The sequence below is a fragment of the Hyla sarda genome, chromosome 9, assembly GCF_029499605.1.
Source record: "Hyla sarda isolate aHylSar1 chromosome 9, aHylSar1.hap1, whole genome shotgun sequence".
Lineage (NCBI taxonomy): Eukaryota > Metazoa > Chordata > Amphibia > Anura > Hylidae > Hyla > Hyla sarda.
This window is the reverse complement of record NC_079197.1, coordinates 103,760,838-103,772,500: the sequence shown is the minus strand read 5'-3', so window position 1 is coordinate 103,772,500 and position 11,663 is coordinate 103,760,838. Positions and strand designations below refer to the sequence as shown.

The 11,663-nt window shown below is 46.3% G+C and overlaps 1 protein-coding gene across 4 annotated transcripts in view; it reads right to left on the bottom strand.

The window, feature by feature from the left end:
- Positions 1–724: 724 nt before the first annotated feature.
- The window catches only part of UPF3B (UPF3B regulator of nonsense mediated mRNA decay), a 32,366-nt gene continuing 21,427 nt past the window's right edge, over positions 725–11,663 (bottom strand). Inside the window, exons 9-11 of one of the 4 annotated variants that reach the window (XM_056538267.1) lie at positions 4,508–4,823; positions 1,804–1,833; positions 725–1,656 (exon numbers count right to left, since the gene is read on the bottom strand). In XM_056538267.1, the coding sequence (XP_056394242.1) occupies positions 1,510–1,656; positions 1,804–1,833; positions 4,508–4,823 (493 nt within the window). In that variant the 3' untranslated portion in view covers positions 725–1,509. The remainder of the gene's footprint in view (positions 1,657–1,803; positions 1,834–4,507; positions 4,824–11,663) is intronic. The other 3 variants (XM_056538269.1, XM_056538270.1, XM_056538268.1) reach the window with 3 other exon arrangements.

The following is an 11,663-nucleotide window of genomic DNA, read 5'->3' as shown; positions in this document are numbered from 1 at the left end:
TTGATAAATCTCCACCAATGTTCTTCTGACATTTACCAAACACAGACACCTCCAACAGATGCCAGATAAAGAGTGATTCACCACTCCAGAGTCCTGTGGCAGAGACCTTTACATTTAATCTGACACTTGTAGAGGTTGGCTAATCGGCTATGGAAACTGATGCCTAGAAGTTCCTGGCAGAAATTTTTTTTGTGCTGATTTTAATGTCACATGAGGTTTGGATCTCTGCAGTTATTAAATCAGCAGAGTGTTTGCAGCTTTTATGCACTATGCGCCTCAGCAACCCCACTAACAGTTGAGCATGAAAATTTCACAAACTGACTTGTTGCATTGGTGGAATCCTATTACAGTAAAACATTGGAATTCAGCAAGTTTTTCAGAGCAACCTATTCTTTCACAAATATCTGTAAAGGCAGGCTGCATTGGTAGGTGGTGGATTTTATACACTTGTGCCAATGGGACTGATTAGGTGCGTCCAAATACTTCTGTCCATATAGGAGAATGCTACACTTTTTCCCCTGTGAAATTTGCATGAAGAGGCATAAAAAATAGTACAGAAAGCCTCACTACACTTCTATCGGTGGCCTATTTGGGCTCTTTAGAAACCTTTAGCCTTAATTCACCTGTGTATATACCATAATTTAATAGTTTTTATCCAAAAGAAAATTGTGATCATTTGGAACAAAAACATCTTTATTATATCTATCATATTATGCCTAGATATATTAACATGTTACATTCTTGTTCTTTTGTGCTTTGAGATACCTTATGCAGAATACAGAAATTATATAAGCATCTTTTTAGATTCAAAAATCTCTTTTTATTTTTTCCTAGAAAAATGTTAAGAAATCATGTGGGTTACATTTACTTAAGATATATATATATGTAAGATCCAGGCTTGGTAAAGTAAGCCGTCACATGCTTTTAAATAAGCCAAAGTAGACTTCTCTCATAGCAAGTAATAAAGATCTGTATGAAAATAATTAGGAAAACCAAAAATTACAGCATTATTCTTAGTTTTGACAGCATTTTACAGCAGCGATCATTCTTATCTCCAGAATGTCCAATGTAAGAGAAAGGAATAAAAAGAAAAATCTTTATTAACACTTACACAACAAAAGTGAAATACAGGGCAAGCTCTATGAAATAGCCCATGTAATACTGGGCCGGAACATTCAAAAATATTCTTCTGTCATAACCCTCTGCCAATACCGGAATGGAGGACTCGTGTTTATTAAGGCCACAAGACAAGATTTTGTAAACTTGAGATTTTAACTCTCTCCTCGCAACATTTCCACTATAGTACTATATACTGAACGTTCCACCAGTCTATGCGAATCCTTTGTGGATTCTCAGCCAAACTCTGCACGTTCTACACCCCATAGGCGCCTCTTTGCCTTTCCTCTGGACACTGTTCCCGATTCCTTCTCTGTGAAGGCACTTCTGGATTGCAGAGTTTGTTTTCTTTGGTTGTCACAACGGGCAGGACACTCCATATCTTCCATTTCCTTACTCGCCTTTTCGTGTATCATTGGTCTCACTCTCCTGCTTGTTCTCAGTTATCTGATCACTGGATTTAGCTGGGCTCTCATCACACTGTGTTAACCTGCTCCTGCTTCTTGCCCCAGGTTGGTATAACTGCATGGCGGGGCGATCCTTCATATATATAAAAATAAATAAACAAAAATATATATTATAATATAAATAAATCTTTTTTTAACAAGGTAAAATCTTATCAATGCCTAAAAAGGGTAATTATAAAAAAAGATTTATGAAGATTCCCCATAAATCTGTCCAGCGCACCTTTTGTTTTCCAAGGAGAGCCAAGCATTGCTGAGTGGAAAGAAAAAGACAAAAAGGACAGACACAGGCCAATTCATTTCAGCAATCGGTGGGAGTCTCAAGCACTTTTGACAAATCACTACACCACACTATTATTCTTAAACTTTAAAAGGGGTACTCCACTGGCCAGCGTTCAGAAGTAAATGCTCCGAACGCTGTTTTCGCGCTGCAGAGTTCAGCAACGCCCCTCATGTCACAACCATGCCCCCTCAATGCAAGTCAATGGGAGGGGGTGTGACTGCAGTCACGCCCCCTCCCATAGACTGGCATTGAGGATGTGTGGCCGTGATGTCAAGGGGCGTGGCCGACCCCCACAGCACGAAAACAGTGTTCGGAACATTTACTTCTGAACGCTGACCAGTGGAGTACCCCTTTTTGACCACCATATGGCTACATACACTGGTAGTTGGATGGGGGACTATGTGCAGCTAATACCTGCCAATAATGACACTAATGCCAGTCATTTAAGCCCCCAAATACCACGATCAATAGCAATCACAGCATTTAGGAGGCTGTCTGACAAGTCTCCATCCTGTCAGACCTTGGATGGCCTCTGTGCCTGCCAGGTTAATTCTACAAATTAAGTCTGCGTTAGGGTCTATTCACACGGGTGGAATTTTTCGCCTCAAATGAAAGCCCAAAAGACTTCTATGGGATTCCACACTTCTGCATTTCCGCATGAGGTGTTTCCGCACAAATTCCACACAAAATCCTCACAAGCCAGAAACCAGCCAAGGAAGCGGAATTGGTGCGGAAATTCCGCCCGTGTGAATAGACCCTTAGGGTACGTTCACACGAGCGGGCTCTTCTCAGTGGTCCGCAGCCGATTTTCCATGGCGGAATGTACACTGCGGAAAATCCGCCGCAAGCCCCATTGAAGTCAGTAGGGACTGTGGCGGATTTTTCCGCAGTGTAAATTCCGTTGCGGAAAATCTGCTGCGGACAGCCGAGAAGAGCCCGCTCACTTTCAAATCCGCAGCGAAAAACCCGCTAAAAAATCTGCACGTGTGAACGTACCCTTAGAAAGGCTGTATTATATTGTCAATTTCATTGCTCAATCCAACAGCTCTGCAAAAAGCTGTATAACGAATCAATTAATAAAAATCCCCTAGAGAAACTTAAAGATTGTAAAGGAAAGAAAAATCACTCCCCTAATAAAAAAATAAAATAAAAAAAGTAACAAGCCATTAAAATATCCCGCATAAAGAATTGTATAAATAAATTTAAAAAAAAGAATACTATAATAATGTCAGAATTGATGATTTTTGGTCAAATCACAGTAATTTAAAAAAAATGATCAAAAAGTCTGGTTTGTCTACCACATAATGGGACCAATAACTTCAGATCATAGTGCCAAAAAATACGTCCTCACACAGTTCCGTGGATGGAAAAAAAGAGTGAGTCAAAATGAGTGATATATATATATATATATATAATTTTTTTTTTTTTTAATTGAGCTCACTCCATATTTGCCCAGTGCACATCTGCTGTAGAGGTCGCAAAGGGTTTAAAGATCAATACTTTAATAACTGGTGAAGGGTGTAGCTCCTATTTATGAATATGGCGCATATCACAGATGGGACATCTCTTTAAAGGGAAACTGACAGGCTGTTCATCCACACTATAACCCAGTATATTGGGATTAGTGTGAGTGAATAGGAGTAAAATGAGATAACTTACTAAACATTTTAAAGATATGGCTCCCGTTGCTAGAATGCTAATTTTGTTCCGTGCACAATAGAGGCGGCTTCCTGAACTTTCCTGCCTCTGTCCTTGATGCCTAGTTATGCCGCCTATCATTCATATTTATTATTCTTCACTCTCACTTTACTAGAATGTGAGCAAAGAATACGGATTGGATCACATTATGCAATAGAAAACGCTTAAATAGTACATAATTCAGTTATGTTTGTTGCTGTATGTACATGATTTATAGAACCAAAACATGGCCATGTAAAAAAGCTCTTGTACAAAGCAAAAAGGGAAAATTAAGGCCCGGATTTATCAAACTGTGTGGGAGAAAGTGATTTTCCCCCAGTAGCCAATCACAGCTTTCCTATCTTAATAGCATAGGTACAGTAAAAGCTGAGCTTGAATGGTTGCTGTGGGAAAAATAACTCCAGTTTTTCTCTCACATGGGGAGATTTATCAGAACCTGTGTAGAGGAAGAGTGGTGCAGTTGTCCAAAGAAACCAAATTGCTTATGTTTAATAATAAAATAAGCAGTCTGTATAGTTACTATGGGCAACTGCAACAATTTTTTCTCTGCCCCATTTAATAAATCTTGACCAAAAACTTTAGTATTGTAATTAGTAAAAATGCACCTACTAAGGTGGTGTAACATACCAGTACTGTAAATCTGTACATCATTTCACTCCACCCCCCCCCCCCCCCCAATGCAAATCTTCAAGATGATCTGTACACCAATGCATATTACTAGACTGTGCAGCAAAAATTGCAAGTATAACGTCCCCTTCGGAAGTCAATGTCTGCTCTGCAGCTTTTGACGCAGGCTTCCTTCTTTTCCCACTCCCTACATTAGTATCAAAGAATTTAGCATGTCTATTAACATTTATTTTATTTTTTTCAGCCCTTATTAACTATAGAAGACTATATATATATATATATATAGGACTTTGCTTAAAGATAAGATGAGGAGTCCCACCTTGTTTCTTATTCGATCTCTCTTGATCATATCTTCTTTCTTTTCTTCTCGGGATGGACGCTCAGCTTTATCAATTGTCGACTGAGATTCACTAACCTCTTGCTTCCTCACTCTCTCTCTTACAACTTCCCGATCCTTCCTAAAGTCATCTTCACGTCTTCTGAAAGATCGGTCTTTCTCATATCGGTCCCTCTGTTTACGCCGTTCATCTTCATGATATCTCTGTTTTTCCTTTTCCCTTGCACGTCGCTCTAGATCATAATCTTTTTCTCTGTAATCTTTATCTCTGTAATCCTTCATATAGTCATCTTCACATCTGCAATTAGAGGAGCACACAAATTGTAATTTCTTACAGACAACACTTTGTTACTATTAACGGAGTATTGCAGGATTGTTTTTCCTTTAGCCTTTGAGCCTATGATACCAAGTTACTGTATTATATCTTTCTGTTACCTCTGTGCACCGCTTTGTTTCATTTCCATGCACGAGACCCACACCCGGAAATGCTGCAGTGCAGAGCGTGGGTGGAAGGGATTTACTGAAGTAATGCCAACCACTCCTCTACTGTAGCGTAGTCACCCCCCCCCCCCCCCCCCCCGGAGACAGACACATTGTCTCCAGCCACATGGAATGCTGGGAAGAGAAAACAGTAAAACAAAAAGACCAAGCACTTCCAGGTGTGGGTTCAGTGCATGAAAATGGAACAAAATGGCACACGGAGGTAATAGAAGCATATTACACAGTAGTATAACTTGGTATCATGGGCTCAAAGAAAAAATCCTGGAATACCCTTTTATGCTTTTGACGGAGGGTAAAAAAAAATAAAAAAAAATATTCTTGCAAAACGCTCACCTTGGGAGACCATATAATAAAAAGATTTTTTTTATGCTTACCGTAAAATCTTTCTCGAAGGATCCATTGGGGGACACAGACCATGGGTGTATGCTGCTGTCACTAGGAGGCTCGACACTATAGCAACAAGAGAAGTCGGCTTCTCCCAGCAGGGTATACCCACCCACAGGCACCTGAGGTAATCAGTTTTAGTCCCAGAGCAATAGGAGAAGAAACTGTCCGAGCAATCAGAAGAAAAGGCAACTGAATACACCTTTGGACAGATAACTGAAATAGGAACACCAGAAAAAAAGGGTGGGAGCTGTGTCCACCAATGGATCCTTTGAGAAAGAGATTTTACGGTATCCTTTTCTCTATCGGCTCCATTGGGGGACACAGACCATGGGACGTACCAAAGGTGGGTAAGGAATCAGACAGGTGGACGGTTGGACCACCGCCGTCTGCAACATCTTACAGCCCAGAGTAACATAAACCGATGCGAAGGAATGAATCTGGTAGAACTTTGAGAAAGTGTACAAAGACGACCAGGCGGACGCCTTACAGAATTGCAAGGCCGAAGCCACGTAGTGGAGGGCCCAGGATGCCCCGAAAAACGGGTGGAATGAGTCAAACTCCTGAAGGGTGGGATTTTCCCCTTGCAGCGGTAAGCTCCCAAAAAGAGCAGACTGGATCCACCGAAAAATGGTGGTCGTAGAAACAGGTTGTCCTATACAACAACCTTCCGGAAAAACAAAGGGGGTCACACTGCCGAAAGGAAAGAGTGACTGAGAGATAAGTCCGATCAGCCCTCACCACAACCAGGTTGTGGAACAAACGCTTCCAGGGATGAGAAGGGGCTGGACAAGAAGACGGTAGGACGATGTTCTCATTGAGATGAAAAAGTAAAAAACCATCTCAGGTAAGAAGGACGGACCTGGACGGAAAACAGGTTGTCCTGGTATACCACCAGGAAGGGAGAACGGCAGGAGAGAGCTAGCAGCTCTGACAGCCTCCTAACAGAGGAAAGAGCAATAAGGAACACCACCTTCCGGGGAAGGAGGCGAAGAGAAATGTCCCTGAGAGGGTCAAAAGGGGCGTCTTGCAGAGCACCTAAGACCAAGCGTAAGTCCCAAGGGAAAAAAGGGGACTGATAAGGAGGGGCAGCTTGTGCCACTACCTGAACTAGGTTTGGACATGATAACTGAACGCCAAAGAACGTTGAAAAAGAATGGAAACGGCCGAAAGCCAACCAAGACCGGAGAAAAAGGCTGAGTTTCACACCAACAGAAATAAGACCGCAGGTATGGTGGTAAATCTTTGCAGAGGAAGGCTTGTGAGCCCTCAGCATGGTGTGAACCACTTGGGAAGAGAAACAGCGGGTCCTCAGAACTGCTGTCTCAACCGCCACGCCATCAAAAGCAGAGACGGTAAATAGGGGTGGCACAGGAGACCTGATATAGGAGGTCTGGACGATAGGGAAGGTGCAGAGGTAAGTAGTATAGGAGCCTGACCACGACGACGTACCACGCCCGCCGAGGCCAGTCTGGGCCACGAAAATGGCGGGAACGCCCTCTGCTGTGAGAGCTTCCTCAGGACCCCGAAAAAAGAGGAAGGGGAGGAAACAGTTAAGGTAGGGCAAAGCCCAAACAAGAAAGAGAAACGCTTGGTAGTGGCGGGATGTGCAAAGGTCCCCGCCTGGAGCGCCCCAGAGGTTACAGATCACTGCAAACATCTCCGGATGTAGGGACCACTCGCCTTGGACGGCTGAGGATCGTCTGAGAAAGACCAAATCCCAGAAACGCCCGGAATGAAAAGCGCTGAGATGGCCGGAAACCTGAGTTCCGCCCAGAAGGGAATTTCCCAAGAAGCAAGTAAAGAAAGGATTGTCCAAGGCCCCAACATGTTGAAGGGGAAAAGGGCTTCTCGAGGGACCAAGGCCCCAGACCGGCCGGTCCTTGAAAACACCTCCCCAGACCGACAACCAATTGAAGAGGTCGGTGATGAAACTGGGCAAATGGCACGGCCTTCACGGCCGCCGCTAATCGACCCAGGACATCCATGCAAAAGCAGTGGAAACTGAAGCAGGGTGCCAAAGTCATCGAACTCTTGATAAGAGAGTCAGCCGATTGGAACCCCAGGAAGGCGGTTGGACTTGTCCCAAATGACCATCCAACCGAAGAGAGACAAGGTCTGGAGGTTGAGACTAAGACTCTCCAGGATCTGGGCCCTGGCTGGAACTCTGATCAGAAGGTCATCCAAGTAAGGAATCACGGAAACAACTGTTGTCCGTAAAAGGGGCTATCACAGGCGCCGGGACTTTGTTAAAGGTCCGTGGAGAAGCGGCCAGACCGAAATGGAGAGCCACAATAGAAAATGACCGTCAGGAACTGCAAAGCGGAGGTACTGCTGATGACCGGCACAATGAGATGTAGAGGCAGGCATCCTTGATGTCCACCGAGGCACGAAAATTCCCCATGAACCAGGGACGCCAGCACTGAACGGAGAGACTCCATTCGGGATGGGAAGCAGAAGATGCTGGCTGAGATACTCAAGAACCAAGATTGGGCAAACAGAAACACCTTTCTTGGGGACCACAAAGAGGTTGGAATAAACCTCGAAAACGTTCACCTGAAGGAACCGAGACAATGAATGTGCATAGTCCAGGCATCCGGGAAGAGTAAGAGGCGACCAACCACCCGAGAAAGGTCGGCGGATGGGGGCGACCCATCAGATCGAGGAAGGCCTACGGGTGCCTGATGGGGCCGCAAAACGGCCTGAACGGATAGCAGACCTCCGGGAGGGACAGGTCCGGAATGAGGAAGCCCTCTTCCCGTGAAGGCGCCCGGCTGGACCCTTTGTTGGTACCCTGTGGTGGCACCAAAGGTCCGCAGAACTCGAAGGAGGACTTACATCGGAAAGCGGTTCTGTGAGCCGTATCCAGAGGTAACAAAGAACTCTTTTCCGCCTGACGCCTCACTTCCTGAAGGCGGCGTCCACATTCCAGGCTTTAAGCCACATGGAGGGACGGTGGCTACCAGGTAGCTTGTGGCAAAGGCAGCACAGTGGCTGCGCATGGAACAGAAAGTCTCCAGCTGCGGAGCATCAGGAGCTAGATTAAATAAATCCTCCAGAGGGATCTTGAAGACTACCCTGGCGGATTTGGGAGACCATACTGAAAGGGCCCTTGACCCCCAGGCCGAAGCAAAAGCAGGAAGATCCTGCTGTCTCAAGGCAAAGTTTGCCAAAGTCTCCACCTTCATGTCCTGAAGGCAGCCGCATCAGCCAAAGGCCCGGTAGGCGCCTTAGAGAGGCGGGAGATTGGCAGATCCACAGTTGGAGAGGAGGTCCACCGAGCAATGAGGTCCTTGGCGAAGGGATACCGCGCTTGAACCTTCTAAGTTTCCTGAAACTTCTTGTCAGGGTGCCTCCAGGCGGATACCAGCAGGGTGTAAAATTCAGCGTGAGAACTGAAGGTCTTGGGTGCCGGTCGGGCACGAAGAAAAGGAGACTTCTGGAGCCACGTCCGAAGTTCCTGGGTCCTTTAGATGGAAGGTGTATCTTATGGCCGAAACCAATGAGTACAGCACATCAGGCATCCGTGCGTTCCTTTAAGTCGGAGGCCGAATCAGAAACCTCATCTGCAAGTTCTCCAGGTGAATGGGAACGAGGTGAGGCAGCCCTGGAAGAGTTCGGGCACGATGAGAGGAAACTTCTGGACCACGTCTGAAGTTCCTGGGTCCTTAGCTGGAAGGTGTCTCTCTCTTATGGCCGAAACCAATGAGTACACCACATCAGGCATATCCGTGTGGGTCCTCTGAGTCGGAGGCCGAATCAGAAACCTTATCCACAAGTTCTCCAGGAGAATGGGAACGAGGTGAGGCAGCCCTGGAGGTTGGGCACGATTAAAGGAAACTTCTGGAGCCACGTCCGAAGTTCCTGGGTCCTCTAGATGGAAGGTGTCTCTTGTGGCCGAGCCCAATGAGTGCACCATGTCCGACATATCCGTGTGGTCCTCTGAATCAGAGGCCGAATCGGAAACTGCATCCACAAGTTCTCCAGGTGAATGGGAAAGTGTGAGGTGGCCCTGGAAGAGGGGGAGACTGACCAGGTATGCAGGTCTGGAGAGCCAGAGCGGTGACCATGGGAGCGTCCTCTAGGGGAGCGACGCTTGCTACAGGGCGGAGTAACGGAGCGATGCCTGTGAGGGGAGCGCCCGTGCCTGCCAGAAGACTCGGAGGACTAGTCAGATGAAAAACACCCCCATGATGCTGCGAGAGCATCAGTATAGGAGGAGAGTGGGACCCTCCGGAGGGCGGGGAGGGCCTCTCCAATGCATTCACCACATAACGGGAGACCTGATCCAAGTCGAATATAGACTGGGGGAGGGGGAGAACCCAGGCTGGAGAAGCGGCCTTTTTCTTTTTTTTAACCCACCGGGTCTGGTAGACAACCGGGGTAGAATAGCAGGGTGGTCTGGGGTAACAGTGGAACAGGCAGAAAAAGTGGTTCAGCAGAACCAGACATTTTTTAGATACAGCTTTTACAGATGTAATGAGTGGCTTACACTCCAGTTAACTGTTTAGAGGGAGCAAATGGGTTCAGCAGAACCAGGCATTTTGGAATTACAGCTTTTACAGACAAAATGATGAACTAAAGCTCCAGTTGTCTGTGCAGCCCAAGTCTGTGACCCCAGGGCAGCTGCTGTGAGGAGAACTCCGTTCTAGTGTAGACAAAGAAGGGAGAAATGCCAGCCAATAGCAAAAGAGGGGAAGGCCAGGAGCAGGGGCACTGCTGATTGGCCCCTGCCTCTCACAACACGCGCACATCGTTGACTGGAGGCTAATTCGCGCCTCTCAGAAGCCCCGACAACAGAGGGGGCGGAGCTAAAGCACCCTCAGCTTCTGATAAGAAGGTCAGTAATGGTGCCATCGCTCGCTCCTCTCCCCGGGCGCACATGTCATTCGCATATGCGCTTGCGGGGAAGCGAGCGAGATGCCGCTGGCAGCCGGCTGCTGGCGAAAGTAGGCTGGCGCTTCATGCGCCCGCATAGTAAAAACGCTGTGGCTGTCAGCCGCTTAAAGAAACACACACACCACACACACATATTGTTCAGGAAAGTGAAAAGTATGTCCACAACACAGCAAGCAAAAGAAAAAGTTCAGGCCGGCACTGTTTTTCACTGTATGACGGGATCTAGGTGTGCGGGTAACATCAGGTAAGTTGCATAAAGAGTAGCGGTGGTGCTGTGGCAAGGCACAGTAATTAACAGCAAGAATGTAGAAGATGAATAAATTCGGCAACTCACCGATGCTTCTCAGGCTTCTTTTATTGAAGATTATACTCACATAACAGCAACAGCGGGGAGGAACACAATGGGGGGGGGGGGGTATGTGAAAGGCGACAACAGCCAAAGTTTCGCATGAGTTTGACGAAGCACGAAACTCGTGCGAAACATCGCCTTTCACATAACCCCCCCCCCCATTGTGTCCCTCCCCGCTGTTGCTGTTATGTGAGTATAATCTTCAATAAAAGAAGCCTGAGAAGCATCGGTGAGTTGACGACTTTATTCATCTTCTACATTTTTTAAGTGAAAAGTAAAAGTGCCCTATGAATAAAGCTGTGCCCCAGTCCAAAAATGCTCCTGCTCACCCCAGTTTTTTCAATAAATATAGAAAAAAACCCTGTCCAGGCCAGCCCCTGAGAAAAAGTGGCCAGGCGCTGACCGTTGGCGAGAGGGGGTTAACAGCAGATATACGCAATGTCTGTGCCTCCTCAATCGCAATGGGGAGACAGTGAGCCGCAGTTCCTGAATCCCCACCTGAAAACATGAAAGAAAAAGGAATAAAAAACTAACACATCCCTAACTAGGAAAATAATAGAACATAAGACCTGGTCTGGAGAGAACTCCAGACCATGTCCACCTCCTTAAGACACTAAGCTAAAACTGATTTCCTCAGGTGCCTGTGGGCAGGTATACCCTGCTGGGAGGAGCTGACTTCTCTTGTTGCCATAGTGTCAAGCCTCCTAGTGACAGCAGCATACACCCATGGCCTGTGTCCCCCAATGGAGCCGATTGAGAAAGGGGAATTTTGGGGGAGATTATAATTATCATCATTTTTTTTTTTTTTTATAGCATCAGTCTATACAGTAAATACCGTATTTATCGGCGTATAACACGCACTTTTAAGGCTAAAATTTTTAGCCTAAAGTCTGTGTGCGTGTTATACGCCGATACCGCCCCAGGAAAGGCAGGGGGAGAGAGGCAGTCGCTGCCCGCTTCTCCCCCCCTGCCTTCCCTGGGGTCTAGAGCGCTGCTGTCGGCCCT